Source organism: Scyliorhinus torazame, chromosome 9 (assembly GCF_047496885.1).
Source record: "Scyliorhinus torazame isolate Kashiwa2021f chromosome 9, sScyTor2.1, whole genome shotgun sequence".
NCBI classification, from domain to species: domain Eukaryota; kingdom Metazoa; phylum Chordata; class Chondrichthyes; order Carcharhiniformes; family Scyliorhinidae; genus Scyliorhinus; species Scyliorhinus torazame.
In genome coordinates this window covers 92,217,124-92,238,257 of record NC_092715.1, presented here as the reverse complement: position 1 = coordinate 92,238,257, position 21,134 = coordinate 92,217,124, and the positions used below count along the sequence as shown (strand labels likewise).

The window sequence follows — 21,134 nt, the reverse complement described above, 5'->3', positions numbered from 1 at the left end:
CCGCAACCGTGTTGGTTCGTTTGTGTAGCAGAGCACTCAACACGACACTGTCCACCCTGTACATTCCCCTCATAATCTCATACACCTCAATCAGGTCGCCCCTCAGTCTTCCTGACTCCAACAAAAACAACTCAAGCCTATCCATCCTCTCTTCATAACTTAAATGATCCATCCCAGGCAACATCCTGGTGAATCTCCTCTGCAGCCTCTCCAGTGCAAACAAATCCTTTCTATAATGTGGCAACCAGAATTGCACACAGTACTCCAGCTGTGACCTCACCAAAGTTCCATACAACTCCGGTTACATACCTACATCCTCATTCGGAAGGTGAAAAATTGAGGGAGAACAGTATTGTGGATAGTACAATTGCTTCACAGCTCCAGGGTCCGAGGTTCGATTCCGGCTTGGGTCACTGCCTGTGCGGAGTCTGCACATCCTCCCCGTGTGTGCGTGGGTTTCCTCCGGGTGCTCCGGTTTCCTCCCACAGTCCAAAGATGTGCAGGTTAGGTGGATTGGCCATGATAAATTGCCCTTAGTGCCCAAAATTGCCCTCAGTGTTGGGTGGGATTACTGGGTTATGGGGCTAGGGTGGAGGTGTTGACCTTGGGTAGGGTGCTCTTTCCAAGAGCCGGTGCAGACTCGATGGGCCAAATGGCCTCCTTCTGCACTGTAAATTCTATGATAATCTATGAACTAGGGAATAGGGTCAGTATGGCTCTGCGGAAGAGCAGACAGGGGGATGTTGCTGAAAACAGCGGGACTGGTGGCCTGAAGTGCATATATTTTAATGCAAGAAGTATAACTGGTAAGGCATTTGAACTTAGAGCTTGGATTAGTACTTGGAACGATGATGTTGTTGCCATTACAGAGACCTGGTTGAGGGAAGGATAGGATTGGCAGCTAAACGTTCCAGGATTTAGATGTTTCAGGCGGGAAAGAGTGGGAGGTAAAAGGGTTGGAGGAGTTGTGCTACTGGTTAGGGAGAGAATCACAGCTGTACTGCAGGAGGACAACTCAGAGGGCAGCGAGGCAATATGGGTGGAGATCAGGAATAAGAAGGGTGCAGTCACAATGTTGTGGGTTTACTACAGGCCTCCCAACAGCCAGTGGGAGATAGAGGAACAGATAGGTAGACAGATTTTGGAAAGGAGTAAAAGCAACAGGGTTGTTGTGATGGGAGACTTTAACTTCCCCAATATTGACTGGGACTCACTTAGTGCTCGGGGCTTAGATGGGGCAGAGTTCATAAGGAGCATCCAGGAGGGCTTCTTAAAACAATATGTAGATAGTCCAACGAGAGAAGGGGTTATACTGGACCTGGTATTGGGGAATGAGCCCGGCCAGTTGGTAGAAGTGTCAGTAGGGGAGCATTTCAGGAACGGTGACCACCATTCAGTAAGTTTTAAAGTGTTGGTGAACAAGGATAAGAGTGGACCTAGGGTGAATGTGCTAAATTGGGGGAAGGCTAATTATAACAATATTAGGCGGGAACTGAAAAATCTAGATTGGGGGCAGATGTTTGAGGGTAAATCAACATCTGACATGTGGGAGGCTTTCAAATGTCAGTTGAAAGGAATTCAGGACCGGCCTGTCCTGTGAGGAAGAAGGATAAATATGGCAATTTTCGGGAACCTCGTCAAAAAGAAAAAGGAGGCATTTGTCAGGGCGAGAAGGATGGGAACAGAAGAAGCCTGTGAGGAATAGAAGGAAAGTAGGAAGGAACTTAAGAAAGGAGTCAGGAGGGCTAAAAGGGGTCACGAAAAGTCATTGGCAAATAGGGTTAAGGAAAATCCCAAGGCTTTTACACATACATAAAAAGTAAGAGGGTAACCAGGGAAAGGGTTGGCCCACTGAAGGATACACAAAGGAATCTATGTGTGGAGCCAGAGGAAATGGGCGAGGTACTAAATGAATACCTTGCATTAGTATTCACCAAAGAGAAGGAATTGGTGGATGTTGAGTCTGGAGAAAGGTGTGTAGATAGCCTGGGTCACATTGCGATCCAAAAAGACGAGGTGTTGGGCATCTTGAAAAATATTAAGGTGGATAAGTCCCCAGAGCCTGATGGGATCTACCCCAGAATACTGAAGGAGGCAAGAGAGGAAATTGTTGAGGCCTTGACAGAAATCTTTGGATTCTCATTGTCTTCAGGTGATGTCCCGGAGGACTGGAGAATAGCCAATTTTGTTTCTTTGTTTAAGAAGAGTAACTAGGATAATCCAGGGAACTACAGGCCAGTGAACCATACATCAGTGGTAGGGAAATTACTGGAGAGAATTCTTCGAGACAGGATCTACTCCCATTTGGAAGCAAGTGGACGTATTAGCGAGAGGCAGCACGGTTTTGTGAAGAGGAAGTCGTGTCTCACTAACTTGATAAGAGTTTTTCGAGGAGGTCACAAAGATTATTGATGCAGGTAGGGCAGTGGATGTTGTCTATATGGACTTCAGTAAGGCCTTTGACAAGGTTCCTCATGGCAGACTGGTGCAAAAAGTGAAGTCACATGGGATCAGAGGTGAGCTGGCAAGATGGATACAAAACTGGCTAGATCGTAGAAGACAGAGAGTAGCAATGGAAGGGTGCTTTTCTGATTGGAGGGCTGTGACTAGTGGTGTTTCGCAGGGATCAGTGCTGAGACCTTTGCTGTTCATAGTATATATAAATGATTTGGAGGGAAATGTAACTGGTCTGATTAGTAAGTTTGCGGACGACACAAAGGTTGGTGGAATTGCAGACAGCGATGAGGACTGTCAGAGGATACAGCAGGATTTAGATAATTTGGAGACTTGGGCGGAGAGATGGCAGATGGAGTTTAATCCGGACAAATGTGAGGTAATGCATTTTGGAAGGTCTAATGCAGGTAGGGAATATACAGTGAATGGTAGAACCCTCAAGAGTATTGAAAGTCAGAGAGATCTAGGAGTACAGGTCCACAGGTCACTGAAAGGGGTAACACAGGTGGAGAAGATAGTCAAGAAGGCATACGGCATGCCTGCCTTCATTGGCCAGGGCATTGAGTATAAGAATTGGCAAGTCATGTTGCAGCTGTATAGAACCTTAGTTAGGCCACACTTGGAGTATAGTGTTCAATTCTGGCTGCCACACTACCAGAAGGATGTGGAGGCTTTAGAGAGGGTGCAGATTTACCAGGATGTTGCCTGGTGTGGAGGGCATTACCAATGAGGAGAGGTTGAATAAACTCGGTTTGTTCTCACTGGAACAAAGGAGGTTGAGGGGGGACCTGATAGAGGTCTACAAAATTATGAGGCGCATAGACAGAGTGGATAGTCAGTGACTTTTTCCCATGGTAGAGGGGTCAATTACTAGGGGGCATAGGTTTAAGGTGCGAGGGGCAAGGTTTAGAGGAGAGGTACGAGGCAGGTTTTTTTACACAGAGGGTAGTGGGTGCCTGGAACTCGCTGCCGGAGGAGGTGGTGGAAGCAGGGACGATCGTGACTTTTAAAGGGCATCTTGACAAACACTTGAATCGGATGGGAATAGAGGGATACCGACCCAGGAAGTGTAGAAGATTTTAGTTTAGACGGGCAGCATGGTCAGCGCAGGCTGGCGGGCCGAAGGGCCTGTTCCTGTGCTGTACTTATCTTTGTTCTTTTCTTTATCTATTCTCTTGAGTGAAGACAGATGTGAAGTATTCGTTCAATATCCTACCGATGTTCTCTCCACCCACAGATTGCCCCTGGGTCCTTATTCCTTCGCTAGTTATCCTCTTCGCATTTATAGACTTAGAAAATATGCTAAGATTTTCCCTTCTTTTACCAGCTGGAGTGTTCTCACATCGCCTCTTTGTTCTCCTAATTGCTTTCTTAAGCTCCATCCTGCACTATTTGTACTCAACTAATGCCTCCGCTGATTTGCTTCCCATATGCTTGCTAAAAGCCTCTCCTTTCCTTCTCATTGTACCCTGAATATCTCTGATCATCCATGGTTCTCTGTGTTTGTTATCCTTCCTATCTCCCTAGTGGGAACATGTTGGGCCTGTACCCTCCCCATTTTCTTTTTGACCATCCCCACTGCTCTTCTGTAAATTCCCCAACAAGTAGCTCTTCCCAGCCTACCTTGGCCAGATCTTGCCTTGTACTAAAATCCCCTCTCCCCAATGCATAACTTTTTTTGTTTGCAACATGGCTATTTCTTTGTCCATAACAAGTTAAATTGTACCATGTTGTGGTCACTATTACTAAAATGCTCCCCACCACCTCAATCACCTATCCAGCTCACTCTCCAGAATGATCAGGGGGTTGGATAGGGTGGACAGTGAGAGCCTTCTCCCGCGGATGGATATGGCTGGCACGAGGGGACATAACTTTAAACTGAGGGGTAATAGATATAGGACAGAGGTCAGAGGTAGGTTCTTTACGCAAAGAGTAGTGAGGCCGTGGAATGCCCTACCTGCTACAGTAGTGAACTCGCCAACATTGAGGGCATTTAAAAGTTTATTGGATAAACATATGGCTGATAATGGCATAGTGTAGGTTAGATGGCTTTTGTTTCGGTGCAACATCGTGGGCCGAAGGGCCTGTACTGCGCTGTATTGTTCTATGTTCTATGTTCTAATTAGGTCCAGCAATTCCTTGTTGCACCCTCTATATATTTAACCTAATAAGTTATCCTGTATATATTTTAAGAAATCCACTCTCCATCTAAGCCCTTAACACTACGACTATCCCAATTAATGTTGGAAAAGTTGATATCACCCTATTATTATTTTTATTCACCTCTGCGAATTATGCACATATTTGCTCCTCAATTTCCCACTGCCTGCGGATCTATAATAAACACCCAGCAATGTGGCTGAACCTTTTTATTCTACCCATAAGATTCACCCGATGCCCACGCCAAGATATCATCTCTCCTTACTACTGCAAATGACTCCTTAACTAATAACTGCCTCCTCATATTTTACTGAAGATTCTATATCCCGGTAGCTGCCAATCCTGTCCCTACCTCAATGCTGTCTCTGTGATGGCTATAATATCACAATTCTACATGTCACTCCTCGCTCTTAACTCATCCGTTTTACCTGAAATACTCCTGGCATTAAAGTAGAGGCCATCCAGCCCTGCCTTACTCTCTTGAAACTTAATAAAGCAGTACTCCCTCTGACTTGATTGCTTTATTGTATTGTGCTGTGTCCCTTTTCTGCTAAAAGTATGTGGCCACTCTTCCCACCATTACTGAGATTCGCTTTAAATTCCAAATTTTATCATTTTATTTAAATTTTACCAGCTAATGTGGCAGGATCCATTCAGCAATTCTGTGTTACTATTATTTTCACTGTCAGACTGTGAAGTAACAAAGAAAAATGCAACTTGGCCTGAATATATCAAAAGGAGAGATTTAAATGCAGAGAAGATTTTTCATCCTTGCTGCATCACATTGTTCAATACCATCACAAATACAAAGAAAAAATATGGAAAAATATACTTTTTAAAAATTTAAATTATTATGACTGCTGTAGCTCATTCAAACTGTAACATTCATGTTGTCCTTACCTGTGCTATTAGCTTTTCCTCTGAAAACATCATCATAGGATTTCCATTGTTGAATCATCTGATAGACATATATAAATATCACAAAGACTCCCACAAGGCACAGTAAGGGCATCAGAGCTGCTGTGGCAAGAGCAGCATAAATATTTGGAATGAAGCACCTATAAGATAGCAAAGAATAGGGAACAAAAAACCCTTTTAGTGTACATCTTTGTCAGCCTACTTTTCATATGGTCAGATAACACCTTTACAGGTAGGTTCACAACAATATTCTTTTCATTGAGGTGAACAGTGGGTTAGTATGTTTAAATATCCTTTGCACTCCTGTGCACCTCTTTATAAAATATGAAACCGGGGGATCATATGATGCTGGCGCAGGAATAGCAGTGTTTCTATGAGTTCTGGCGCTACTCATTCTTCAATCCTCTCACATCGATGCTACCACCAAGAAAGCACAACAGCGCCTATACTGCCTCAGGAAACTAAGGAAATTCGGCATGTCCACATTAACTCTTACCAACCTTTACTGATGCACCATAGAACACATCCTATCTGGCTGCATCACAGCCTGGTATGGCAACTGCTCGGCCCAAGGCAGCAAGAAACGTCAGAGAGTCGTGAACACAGCCCAGTCGATCACACAAACCTGCCTCCCATCCATTGGCTCCATCTACATCTCCCGCTGCTTGGGAAAAGCGGGCAGCATAATCAAAGACCCCTCCTACCCGGCTTACTCACTCTTCCAATTTCTTCCATCTTGCGGGAGATACAAAATCTGAGAACATGCAAGAACAGACTCAAAAACAGCTTCTTCCCTGCTGCAGCAGACTCCTAAACGACCCTCTTATGGACTGACCTCATTAACCCTATCTGCTTCACCCGATGCCGGTGTTTGTGTACCTTGTGTTGCCCGATTATGTATTTTCTTTTATTTCCTTTTCTTTTCATGTATTTAATGATCTGTTGAGCTGCTCGTAGTAAAATACTTTTCACTGTACCTCGGTACACATGACAATAAACAAACCCAAACCAATCCAATAATTTATCCTGTTTATGTGATGCACACATACCTAATCCGGAAAAGAATACTCCTCGGTATGTCTCTAGCAGATTTCTGGCTAAGCGGTGGTGTAAAAATGCAGCGGAATCCTCAGAAAGTCATCGAGAGAAGGGGAGCAGTCAGATGCAGACTCGATGGGCTGAATGGCCTCCTTCTGCACCGTAAAAGTCTATGCAACTGGGGTGGAGCTGACTCCTCAACATGGTGACCTGAACCTCGAGCTGGCTCTTTACCTGGCACTCTCAAATGCATTGCAGATGATGACTGCGAATGTCATTAAAGTAATTGATGATAAACTCGGTTTGTTGGCGCAGAATATTAGTGCTCACAAAACTGAGCTGCAGAATACAAATAAGATGAAACGGAGGAGAGAAGTCTGACTGTCGAAAATGCAACTTCCTTAGCTGAGGCCCATTTGCAATCCATGCAAAACGAGGTTCATGGTATGTCAGAAATTTTGGAGAACTATGAGAACCAAGGTCGGATGAAAATGTCTGGTTTGTTGGTTTGCCAGATGGAGCGGAGGGTAAGCTCCCTATTAAATTCTTTGAGAGCTGGCTGCCATGTTTTCTTAAGCTGGATATGAAAGTTGGGCATATTAAGTTGAAAAGCGCACATCTTATCCTGTCTTTGAGGTCCACGGCCAATCAATGTCCGCAGCCTGTAATTATCCATTTTCATAACTTCATGATCACCAGAGAGTATTGGAAGCGGTGAGACATGGTGGGACCTGGCTCTACAAGGGGACGAGGGTCTCTTTCTTCCAAGATTTCTCGCCGGTGATGCAGCAGAAGTGTAGAATCATAAGATCCCTATAGTGCAGGAGGCTATTTGGCACATTGAGTCTGCACCAACCCTCTGAAAGAGCACCCTACCGAGCCCCAATCCCTTACCCTATCCGCGTAACTCCACCTAGGGACAATTTAGCATAGCCAATCAACCTAACCCACACATCTTTGGACTGTGGGAGGGAGCCAGAGCACCTGGAGAAAACCCACGCAGACATGGGAAGAATGTACAAACTCTACATAGACAGTAGCCTGAGGACGAAATTGAACTGGGTCATAGGCGCTGTGAGGCAGCAGTGCTAACCACTGTGCCACCATGCCGCCCTGGAGAGGCTTCGATGAAGCTAGAAAGCAACTCACGGCTGTTGGGGTGAATTATGCCCTGCTTCATCCTATGATATTGAGGGTGATATCCGGTAACTCTGTAAAGATATTCGACAATCCGGCTAAGGTCTTGGCCTCTGCGAATTCCATGAAGGCAATAACCTGGGAGTACAATCTGTAGCTCAATGTAAAATCTGGACTCTATCCCTTTTATCACACTGCCTGCCTAATCTTATGTTGCTATTTATCATGCTAGCAGGGATGTGTTATCAATCAAGCACTATATTGAATATTTTATCCTTAAGAATCTCAGGGATTTCCATTTCGATTTAATGGAGGACACCTTTCAACGTGCTCCTTCTAGCTAAATGCTGCACTTTGTAGGTGGTATGGTAGTGGCGCTGCATGATAGATTCTGTCTTTTCTTCTTCTCATTCGTATTTCATGATGGTAATCTATGCTTTATGGTCTCCTTACTTTAATCACCATAAATAGGAGCAGCACCTCTGCCGGGAGGTGGGTAAGTGATTTAGGTATTCATGAATGGGGTCAAATGCAGGAGGGGCATTTGGTGTCCATTCTCATTTTGGCTTATCTTCTCTCCTCATTTCTGAGGAATATCTCTCCTGAATGTAACAAAGAAATAGTTGTAGGGATGGGCCTACAGGTCCTCACATGCAATGAAGGAATTTCACCCCACCTCAATCCTAAATGATCAACCCCTTAACTCCAGTGTTGTCTCATTAATGTCCTATACAATTGTCTTGATGTCATTATTCCTGTACTCCAATGCCCTTGAAATAAAGGCCAGCATACTATTTGCCGTCTTAACTGCTTGCTGTGCCTCCATTCTCACTTTGTGTACTTCGTATAAGTATACCCTAGTTTCTCTAAAGAACAATATTTAGAAGTTTCACGCCTTGTAAAAAACATTCTGTTTGTCTATCTTTTATCACCAGAGTGAATGACCTCACATCCACCCACAACATTAACCATCGACCACCTTGTTACCCACTCATTTAACCCATCAATATCTTTTGCAGCCTTTGTGTCCTCACAGCTTACATTCCTACCTGACGTTTTGATGTCAATTGTTATTTATCAGAGTAACCCCATCGGCTGGTGTAATGTCACGTGTTATGCAATGACGTCATCGGAGTGTTTTGCGGGCTTCTGTGGAGTTCAACATTGCACCCTGTTTGAGCAACATTGTGTAAATAATCTCTTTGTGCTTTGTTATTCGAACCCGATCTGCGCCATCTCTGATTCTTTCTCTTTGTGGTTACAACAAAGAATATAACATCCGTGAACTTGGATATAGTACTCTTGGCCTCTTTATTAAAGTCAGTAATTTCTGAGTCACCAGCAATGATCCTGGCAGCAGTCGACTGGTTACAGCCTGCCAACTTAAAATTGTCCCATTTAACCCTAATCTCTGTTTCCTGTCCATTAACTAAACCTGCATCCATGCCAATATATCACCCCTAACACCATGAACCCTTTCCCTGTGTATCAACCTTCGTTGTGGCACCTCATTAAATGAAAATTATTCAATGTAAATCCAAATATACTATATCTACTGGGTCTCTCTCCTCTTTGTCTACCCTACTGGTTACATGCCTAAAACTCCAGTAAATGTCAAACATGATTTCCTTCTTGAAACTATGTTAACTTTGTCTGATTATATTATGATCTTAACATTTCCTTAATAGTGGATCCTATTATTTTCCCGATGACAGGTGTCAGGCTAACTGGCCCATTATCTGTTTTCTCTCTCCTCCCTTTAATTAAATACCGGTTTTATATTTGCTAACTTCCAATCAGCTGGAACTATCATGGACTCCAGAGAATTTTGGAAATGCACAACCGTCTCTATCTTTGCAGCAACTCTTTTAGAACCAGGCCACCAGGTCTTGGGGATCTCTCAGCTTTTTTTCCTTTAATGGAATACATTGTCTGTGCTGATATTGATATTGATTTGAACTTTAAACTCCTCACTGGTAGTAGCTCCTTTGTTACTCTCCTGCAGACACAAAACACTTGTATCTGTGCCATTTCTTCATTCCCCACAATAATTTCTCCTGTCTCCAATGTTTACTTCAGCTGAAAAGCCAATAAGATCTGAAAGTCAGTGGTGAAAGACAAAAAGCTCTGAAATGTTGTTGTGATAGAGAATTGTGTGTGCATTATCATGCATTGCAGCAAAGTCACTGCACTACAGCAGAAAGAGTCTGCAAATTACAACATTTTTAATGATCTGTGGTGAAATGCAAATACTTTCCGGCCAGTTCACTTTGGGTGGAATTGTATCAATAGTGAAATGAATGCAGTTAGGCTCAGTTTTGGACTCTAAATCTATCAGTCACCTGAAATGGCCAGGATGCTGATTTTCCAGTTAGAATCATAGAATTCTTATAGTGCAAGAGGTCATTCTGCCCAGTGAATCTGCCCGACCGTCCGAAAGAGCACCCTCCCTATGCCCAAGCCCCACCCTTTCCCTATCATCACACCTAACCTTTGGATACGAAGGAACAATTTAGCATTGTCAATCCACCTAACCTGCACATCTTTAGACTGTGGGTAGGGTTGCACGGTGGCGCAGTGGTTAGCACTGCTGCCTCACACTGAGGACCCAGGTTCAATCCTGGCCCCGGGTCACTGTCTGTGTGGAGTTCGCACATTCTCTTTGTGTGTGCACGGGTCTCACTCTCACAACCCAAAAAGATGTGCAGGGTAGATGGATTGGCCATACTAAACTGCCCCTTAATTAGTCGAAAAAGAATTGGGTACTCTAAATTTTTAAAAAAAATCTTTGGACTGTGGGAGGAAACTGGAGCTCCCGGAGGAAACCCATGTAGACACAGGTATAACGTCAAACTCCACACAGTCAGCCAAGGTTGCAAGCGAACCTGGATTCCTGGCCCTCACAGGCAGCATTGTGTTATCTTATAACTGTAAAGGAATGTGACCCTTTGAATTATCAGTGATACTCGAGAGCAGGACAGAGATGGTTCCAATAGGGTGTAGAGGGAGGGCGAAAGGGAATGCTACATTCTCTGTGCAGCCATTATGACAGTGACTGCAATGCTCCATCAATAGGTCGATTCGCTATTCCAATATTTCCACAGAACTGCATGTTGGACAGTGAAGCATTCCCTGAGTACTGACTCTACAGCAATGCAACACTCTCAATTCTGTCCATCTGATAGTGCAGTACTCCCTCCAAACCATACCTCTGAATATGCAGCATTAGATCAATATTTAACTTCCAACAATGCAGAGATCCCTCGGTACCGCTCTTCTGCCAGTGCAGAAGCCCTTCAGCATACTTACTGCAATAGCATAGCACTCCTTTATTACTGAACCTCGAGCAATGGTTCTCGCAGATTTTCAGAGGTCCAGACCTCTCAGAACCAGCCCTTTGATATTGCTGTGCCGCCTCAGCACTGCACACCCAACGGTACAGCAGTCTCTCACTGATGGGCAACAGGTAGGTGGCTCCAGGCTGGTGCAACGCTGAGTGACATCACACCCGCAGCCTGCCCCCGGCCCCATTACGGATGGAGATTTTACGAGCTTTAAGCCTCCCTTCTCCTTCTTTCTGCTTTTCTTCAGCCTCATCACCCAGCACTTGTCAAGTAAATTGGTGATGATGCAGCTGCAAGTCTCCTACATGGCAGCAGCAGAACCAGGCAGAATGATTCCTTGACCTCCCAATCGCAGGTTCCCTCCCTTTCGCCCTTGCTGGTTATAATTTACAGATTCTGTCTCTGGAGGAACAGCAAGATTGGAAGGGAGAGAGCCTGTGACTGTAGGAACTGGAACAGTAAGTGTGGGAGAGACAGAATCCATAATTAGAGGTGCAGCTGTTACTCTCCAGTGTTGACTGGTCCTCCAATCTCAGCTCTGTAGTCAGTTCCTGCTCTCACTGACTGATAAAGTTGAGATTTTCTGAAACCCTGTAGATGTCCCGAACTCTGGTATATACATATTTAAAATGGTGGATTTCCAAAATGCCAGTTTCAGAAATTTGACAAACAGCGGAAATTTCTCAGTTGTATCTTTATATACTTGTTAAAGCCCTTGTCGTGTTGGGTGTTCTGGTTCACAAACAAGCCAACAATGCTGGAAGTGGTGTAACGCTATTTTATTAACTGTTCAACTATGCTAACATACTGTATACGTGGGTATAAGCAATACAAGCTGAACTGTGGACCCTTTCCTATCACTAGCTATGGTGAGGCACTCAGCACATGGTGAATGTCTGTGATGCAGGCTGTGAGCTCTGTGCTCTGAGCTGGCTGCTGCTAGAATGAGCGGGAACTCTCCTGTCCCGTCTTTATAGTGCTTGTACTCTCACTGGTGATTGGCTGCGGTGTTATGTATGCTGGTTGGTCCTGCTGCATGTCCATCAGTGTGTGTATGTGATTGCACCATAATGTACTGATGTATATTATGACATCCCCTCTTTTTTACAAAGAACATGTGCCTATGTGAGAATAAATAATGTGTAATGAGTGTATCTGACCATGTGTGTGTAGTATTTACATAACTATGTACATGAGGCTAGTCTATATACACGGGAAGGTGCCTGGTGCAGAGAAAAGAAAAACAAGGTGTTACACGAACAACAAAATTAATTACGAATGCTATAAACAAACTAGTGAAATGTTGAAACTAGATGAAAGAACAAAGCATTGAGTCCAACATTGTAAGGCTCATAAATCAAGTCTCTGAGGTGGGCGACGAATTCGGGTTGACTGCCTCAAGGGTGGGTCAGGAGCCACCGGCTGAGGATCGGGCCGGGCCACTGCCAAGTGAGGGGGATGCAGAGTATCCGGAAGCTCTACAAAGTCCAGGTCGGGGACAACAGGAGGGCGTGGCACTGGTGGAGAATCGCGTAGCGAGCGTGGAACCAGATGAAGGGCACGCCGGTTGCGGCGGCGAATGGAGCCATCAGGCAGACGAACCAGGAATGAGCGGGGAGCCACCAGCCGAAGAACCAGCAGTCGCAGACCAGCCACCCTCCGGAAGATGGATTCGGACGTTGTCACCTGGCGCCAGAGCAGGGAGATCAGTCGCTCGAGCGTCATGCGCCGCCTTGTGCTGCGCGCGAGACTGTTGCATCCGCTGAAGGACCGGAGCATGGTTGAGGTCTGGGACGTGAATGGACGGTACAGTGGTCCTGAGGGTGCGACCCATCAGCAGCTGGGCTGGTGACAGGCCCGTGGACAATGGAGCCGAGCGATAGGCCAGCAGGGTGAGGTAGAAGTCAGATCCTGCATCAGCAGCCTTGCAGAGGAGCCTCTTTACGATGTGGACGCCATTTTCTGCTTTGCCATTTGACTGGGGGTGCAGGGGACTGGACGTCACTTGTACAAAGTTGTACCTGCTGGCGAAGTTAGACCATTCCTGGCTCGCGAAGCAGGGGCTATTGTCCGACATCAAAGTGAGTGGGATGCCGTGACGAGCAAAGGTCTCTTTGCAGGCACGGATAACAGCCGATGGCATGATGTCATGCAGGCGTACAACCTCGGGATAGCTGGAAAATAATCAACTATGAGAACATTGTCCCTGCCGAGCACATGGAACAGGTCCACGCCCACCTTCGACCAAGGGGACGTGTCCAACTCATGGGGCTGAAGGGTCTCTCATGGTTGTGCCGGCTGGAACCGCTGACAGATGGGGCAATTGAGCACAATGTTGGCAATGTCCTCATTTATGCCAGGCCAGTAGACAGCCTCTCGGGCCCTCCATCGGCACTTCTCTATGCCGAGATGGCCCTCGTGCAGCTGCTCTAAAACCAGGTGATGCATGCTGTGTGGGAACACGATGTGGTCCAGCTTCAGGAGGACGCCATCAACGACCGCTAGATCGTCTGGCAAATTATAGAACTGCGGGCATTGTCCCTTGAGCCATCCATCAGTCATGTGGCACATCACACGTTGTAGCAGGGGGTGAGCCACAGTCTCACGGCGAATGTGGGTTAGGCGTTCATCCGTGGCCGGCAGATTGGCGGCCGAGAAGGCCACATGGGCGTCGACTTGGCAAAGGAACCCCTCTGGGTCGGACGGAGTGGTGACTGTCCTGGACAGAGCGTCGGCTATGATCAGGACCTTACCCGATGTGTACACGAGCTGGAAATCGTATCTCCGGAGCTTGAGCAGAATGCGTTGTAGGCGAGGGGTCATGTCATTCAGGTCTTTTTGGATGATCCCGACGAGCGGGCAATGGTCGGTCTCCACAGTGAACTGGGGAAGGCCATACACGTAATCATGGAACTTGTCGACACCGGTCAACAGGCCTAGGCACTCCTTCTCGATTTGCGCATAGCGCTGCTCTGTGGGGGTCATGGCCCGTGATGCATAGGCAACAGGGGCCCATGACGAGGCATCATCTCGTTGCAGGAGCACCGCCCCTATGTCAGATTGGCTAGCGTCTGTTGATATTTTCGTCTCCCTGGCAGTAACGAAAAACACCAATACCGGGGCAGTGGTCAGCTTGACCTTGAGCTCCTCCCATCCACGCTGGTGGGCGGGAAGCCGTGGTGTGGGAAGCGAGGTTAGGGATGAACTTTCCTAGGAAGTTGACCATTCCCAAGAACCGGAGCACCGCCTTCTTATCCGCCAGCTTCTGCATGGCCTTGATGGCTGCCACCTTGTCCGCATCCGGCCACACACCCAACCGGGAGATGTGGTCTCCTAAAAACTTGAGTTCGATCTGGCCGAAAGAACATTTGGCTCTGTTGAGGCGCAGGCCATGGTCCCGTATTCGCTTAAAAACGCGTTGGAGGCGACTGATATGCTCCTGCGGGGTGGTGACCAGATGATGATGTCGTTCACATAGACGCGCACACCCTCGATGCCCTCCATCATCTGCTCCATGCTGCGGTGGAACACTTCAGATGCTGATATGATTCCAAATGGCATTCTATTGTAGCAGTACCTGTCAAATGGGATGTTGAAAGTACACAGCTTTCTGCTGGACTTGTCCAATTGAATCTGCCAGAAGCCCTTTTATGCATCCAGCTTGGTGAATATGTTGGCTCGAGCCATCTCGCACGTGATCTCCTCACGCTTGGGGATAGGGTAATGCTCCCGCATGATGTTACGATTTAAATTCTTCGGGTCGATACAGATCCAGAGCTCGCCGGAAGGCTTCTTGACGCACACCATGGAACTGACCCAGTCGGTTGGTTCCGTCACTCTGGAAAGCACTCCTTGGTCCTGGAGGTCCTGCAGCTGCTGCTTGAGGCGGTCCTTGAGGGGTGCTGGAACTCTGCGAGGTGCATGAACCACAGGCGTGGCGTCCTGTTTGAGCAGGATTTTCTATGTGTAGGGAAGTGTGCCCATGCCTTCGAAGACATCTCGGTGTTGAGTGATGATGGCACTTAGTTGTGCCCTGAAGTCCGCATCTTGGAAGTCAGACGTGTCCTCTGGAGAGAGGGAATGTACGCGCTGCATGAGGTTGAGGAGCTTGCACGCCTGTGCGCCTAGCAGGGAGTCCTTTGAGGAGCCCACGTTCTCGAAGGGTAGTGTCAAGCGGCACTTACTCAGCAATAATCTGCTCAGTTTCACCAGGGTTACTCAGCTCCTGATCTCATTACAGCCTTGGTTCAAACACGGACAAAAGAGCTGAACTGGAGCGAATGGGAATTAGGTGGCAATCTCTGCGCTGATTGGAATCTCTCAGTTCCGAGGTTCCAACATGCTTCAAGTAGACCTCGATCATACTGGTGCCAAAGAAGAAGCAGGCAATGTGCCTCAACGACTATGGTCTGGTGGCTTGACATTTATCATTACAAAGCGCTTCGAGAGGTTGGTCATGAGACACACCAACTCCATAATCCCAGAATGCTTTGATCCACTGCAATTCGCATACTGCCACAACCGGTCCACAGCATACGCTATCTCCCTGGCCCTACACTCATCCCTGGAGCATCTCGAGAACAAGGATTCCCACGTCAGACTCCTATTCATTGATTACAGCTCTGCCTTCAACACCATAATCCCAGCCAAGCTCAGAGACAAACTGCAAAACCTAGGACCTGGCTCCTCTCTTGGCATCCGGATCCTCGACTTCCTAACCCATAGACTTTTCGCGAGTTGGCATGACCTGGTGGCGGGGATGACGTTACCATTATAGTCGGCCAGTTGGCAATTGGATGGAAGAATTGTTGGTTTGACCCCCGGGTTTGAAATGCTGACCATGCGAGTAGATTGGCGGAAGCACCAGTGTCCCGATGGAATCTGATCTGGGATCGGTTGACCGTCAGGGTGGCACACCACTCGTCGTCCGGATCAATGCTGTGTACCAACAGCGGCTGGTGCATTCGATTCGGGGAAAGCCTGTTCTTGGTTATGACAGCGACTCGAAAAGGCTCCCTGTCCTCGGTGTCACTGGTCTGCATGAAGTCAGGATCGGACTCGGTGAAGGTGGGTTGGATTGCCCGAACATTCCTGCGAGGCTGGTTAAATCGTTGCGAGTTGACAGGCTGGGCTGCTCGACAGCAGGCAGCATAGTGGCCAAGCCTGCCACAGCGTAGGCACTGTCGCGATTTTGAAGCGCATTGCTGCTTTAAGTGGGCGGAGCCACGGTTGCCGCACGTCGTGACGTCAGTGTGTTCGTTGAACCACTGCGCATGCACGGTATGGTGTTGCGTGGTGCGGGCCTGTGCATCGCGTTCCTCCACGTCACCATCCCCTCGTTTGGCGCATACAAGCGCGGGAGACCTCGGAGAGCACGCAAAATGGCCGCCCTCCTCCAGACTGCGGCCCGGGAGGTGTTCGATCGTTTGGACCCGTTCTACCTCATGGGGCCCTTGCCGCGCCGTTTCAGCTGCTTGTATGTAGGAGTACCGGCTGGTGGCATTCTCATGCAGGACACAGGTCTCAATGGCAGTCGCTAGGGTTAGTTGCTTAACTTTCAGAAGCTGCTGACGCACGGTGTCCGACATGACCCCAAAAAATATCTGGTCGCGTATCATGGAGTCGGAGGTGGGCCTGTAGCCGCAGGATTGCGCGAGGATGGGGAGGTGTGTTAAATAGGATTGGAAAGGCTCGTCCTTACCCTGCAAGCGCTGCTGGCACAGGTACATTTCAAAGCTTTCGTTGACTTCAACACTGAAGTGTGTGTCAAATTTGAGGAGCACCGTCTTGTACTTGTTCTTGTCCTCGTCGTCCGCGAATGTCAGGGAGTTAAAGATGTGGATGGCATGTTGCGCAGCCGTGGAGAGAAGAAGGGCTATCTTCCTGGTGTCCGATGCATTCTCCCTGTCCATTGCCTCGAGGAAGAGCTGGAAGTGCTGTTTAAGTATCTTCCAATTTACCCCGAGATTGCCAGCGATGCGGAGCGGCGGCGGCGGGTTGATGTTCTCCATGCTGTAGGATGCCATAATGATGAGAGGTTGCAGGTAGGTCTCACAATTGCTAGATTGCGGCCACTCCTTGTACCATGTCGTGTTGGGTTTTCTGGTTCACAAATAAGCCAACAATGCTGGAAGTGGTGTAACGTTATTTTATTAACTGTTCAACTATGCTAACATACTGTAAACGTGGGTATAAGCAATACCAGCTTAACTGTGGACCCTTTCCTATCACTAGCTATGGTGAGGCAATCAGCACATGGTGAATGTCTGTGATGCAGGCTGTGAGCTCTGTGCTCTGAGCTGGCTGCTGCTAGAATGAGCGGGAACTCTCCTGTCCCCTGTCTTTATAGTGCTTGTGCTCTCACTGGTGATTGGCTGCGGTGTTATATATGCTGGTTGGTCTTACTGCATGTCCATCAGTGTGTGTATGTGATTGCACCATAATGTACTGATGTATATTATGACAGCCCTTACAATCTTTTTTTTATATGCTGGCTGGTTTACTCCTGTATTCTAATTTTTCCCATTTTATCAACTTTTTGGTGGTCCTTTGCTGGTTTCTAAAACGCTTCAAATTCTCAGGCATATTATTGTTGTTTGCAACATTATCTACCTTTTGTTTTATGTCCTTTAACTTAATGAATAAGCCACGGATGAATTTCACATGTCTCGTGTACAATTTTAAAGAATTGAGGTGCTAGGCCATTTGATTCTGATGTTCAAAAGTAAGATTCCAGATAGGCTTGGGAATAAGTAGGGATTACATCCATTAGCCATGAGTTAAACTGTTTCCTCATTAAATGAAAATATTCATAGGTAGTCAGAATCAAGAGATCAAAAAAGGAACAATGAAATTCCAGTTTTCATAGCCTGAAATGTTCTTTCCAATATTTTTTCCTTTTCTAAACTTTGATGCTTTCTACAGGATGAAGACTCTGCGTGGAACTGTCAGGTTTCCCTCATAGTCAATGAATAGTTACTTTGCCGTCTGAATCTGGTCAAAACAATGAACATAAGAACTAGGGGCAGGAGTAAGGCATCTGGCCCATCGAACCTGCTTTGCTATTCAATAATATCACAGCTGATCTTTTTTGGTGGACTCAGCTCCACTTACCCTCCCGCTCACCATAAATCTTAATTCCTTTACTGATCAAAAATCTATCTTTCTCTTAAAAACATTCAACGAGGTAGCCTCAATTGCTTCACTGGGCAAGGAATTCCACAGATTCACAACCTTTTGGGTGAAGAAGTTCCTCCTCAACTCAGTCCTAAATCCACTTCCCCTTATTTTGAGGCAATGCCCTTAGTTCTAGTTTCACCCACCAGTCGAAACAACCTCCCTGCTTCTATCTGATCTCTTCCCTTTATAATTTTTTATGTGCTTCTATAAGATCCCCCCTCTTTCTTCTAAATTCCAATGAGTATAGCCCAGTCTACTCAGTCTCTCCTCATAAGCCAATCCTCTCAACACCGGAATCAACCTAGTGACTCTCCCTCTGCACCCCCTCCAGTGCCTTTCTCAAGTCAGGAGATCAAGTGACATAGACAGGGCAAGCTTCCACAACTTAACTTTTGATCAGTTGAACATTTAATCAAATTTTTCAATCAGCCAATTAAGCGTTGTTCTTGCTTCCAAAGCCAACTTTCTCACGCAATGCCAACACTGACAGATTAAAAAATTCCAGCTTTCACATCAGAGATTGTTAAAATCAGCTATTTTGACAGTTAGGTAATATACAAGAAGATTGTTCTAAAGATAGTTCTATAAACGAGACTCTGAAGAAACATTTCCAGAGTTTGAGAAACAGTCCTTCCTGTCTAAAAAATAAGAAGTATTTTTGATTCCTATACATGTTTATCACAAAAATGTTGCAAATGGTAAAGGTAAAATCAGAAGTTGCAAATTTGTTGAAAATCATTCTTCCGTAATAGGTCACGGGAGGTCCCCTTGAATGAAATACTTTATTCCTGAATATTCAGTGCTCGGAAGTTATTAGAAGAAGCATGTTTTGTAATTCATGACGTGGAACTTTTGCTGTTTTTAAAGTTCAGATAAGCACTATTCAAAGAGTATATCAAAGTTCATTTGGCCTACTGTCTTTTCAAAGAATAGACTAGAATTATCTTCCTCCCAAATTAAACTAACGCTAAATCACTTGGTGCTTTTCCAGGTCTGACCTTATGTTTCCCATTGATGTACTTCTGTCTCAGGATTTTCAAGCAACAGGATGTTATTATTTTTGTTCAGATATTTTATAGACAAAAATTATAATTGGTGGGAATTTTTGTCAAGATGATTTCCTGTTTGTCAAATGTGTGAGGAAGATATCAAAATTGATTGGTGTCACATTTAAAAGCTCTTAGAGGCCATGGCCATGATCGGAAGCAGAGGGTGAGGGTGGTGTTGCGGAATTGCACGAGAGAAACTCAGCATTTTGACTTTGGGGTATTATGTTTCCAAGTTGTACAAAGAATGTGATGCATAACCACATGATGTAATCTCACCAACATCTAAATGGATAATACACAATCAAAATCGGAGATGTTCAAGAAGGATGATGGATATACAACAGCACCAGATTCAATGACACATTGCTGGAATTACTGATGGATGTATTCATAAGCAGGAGGGCTATATTTTACCTCAGCAATGGGAGGGAGGAGGAGGAAATGCAACTCTCAGCAAGAATGTATGGATGGATGGAGCTGAGCAGCAGAAGCTTTATCACCAATTTATCGATGCAAATGAGGAAGCAGTTTAATGCGCTAACCAGGTCAGAAGAATTGAGGACATTTGGTGCCACAAGAACAGAAAACACTGGACAATCTCAGCAGGTCAAACAGCATCTCAGAAGAGAGAAACAACCATGGCAGACCCAGCCCTGTCGGCCCTGCAAAGTCCTCCTTCCTAACATCTGGGGGCTTGTTCTAAAGCTGGTAAAGCTGTCTCACAGCCGAGTGAAGGAACAGTCTGACAGTCATACTCACAGAATCATACCTGACAGATAATGTCGCAGATCACACTATCATCATTCCATGGAGAACACCACTTGGAGGAAGCACTGAGGGTGGCACAGGATATGCTGTGGTGGGAGACTTCAATGTCCATCACCAAAAGTGGCTTGGTAGTACCACAACAGACCAAACTGGCAGGTCTTAAAGGACATAGCTGATAGACCGAGACTGCATCAGGTGGTGAGGGAACCAACAAGAGGAAAATAAATACTCATCCTCACCAATCTTCCTGCTACAAATGCATCGGTCTTTGACAGTCTCGGTAGAAATGACCACCACAGAGTCCTTGTGGAGACCAAGTCCCGCTTTCACATTGAGGATACCCTCCATCATGTTGTGTGGCACTACCACTGTGGTAAATGGGATAGACCTTGAACAGATCTAGCAACTCAAGACTGGGCATCTATGAGGCACTATGGGCCGCAGCAGAATTGTATTCAACCAGAATCTGCAACCTCATGGCTCGGCATATCCCCCACTCTACCATTTCCACCAAGTCAGGGGATCAACCATGATTCAATGAAGAGTGCAGGAGAGCATGCCAGGAGCAACTTCAGGCATACTGAAAAATGAGGTGCCAACCTGGTGAAGCAACAACACAGGACTACTTGTGTGCCAAACAGCAGAAGCAGCAAGTAATAGATAAAGCTAAGCGATTCCACAATGAACAAATCAGATCTAAGCTCTACAGTCCTGCCAGATCCAGCTGTGAATGGTGATGGACAATTAAACAACTCACTGGATGAGGAGGCTCCACAAATATCCCCATCCTCAATGATGGAGAAACCCAGCACATATGTGAAAAAGACAAGGCTGAGGAATGCGCATCAGTCTTCAGTCAGGAGTGCCGAGTGGATAATCCATCTCCATCACCGCCAGAGGTCCCTTGCATCATAGAAGTCAGTCTTCAACCAATACGATTCACTCCACGTGATATCAAGAAATGGCTTAAGGCTCTGGATTCTGCAAAGACTATGGGTCCTGATAATATTCCAGCAATAGTGCTGAAGACTTGTGCTCCAGAACTTTCAGCCAAGCTGTTCCAGTACAGCTACAACATTGGCAGCTA

The 21,134-nt window shown here is 46.2% G+C and overlaps 1 protein-coding gene across 1 annotated transcript in view; it reads right to left on the bottom strand.

Annotated features, from left to right (window-relative positions):
• The window catches only part of adgrv1 (adhesion G protein-coupled receptor V1), a 981,490-nt gene that overhangs the window by 95,512 nt on the left and 864,844 nt on the right, over positions 1-21,134 (bottom strand). The window contains exon 86 of the mRNA XM_072516264.1: positions 5,515-5,672. Within this exon, the coding sequence (XP_072372365.1) occupies positions 5,515-5,672 (158 nt within the window). The remainder of the gene's footprint in view (positions 1-5,514; positions 5,673-21,134) is intronic.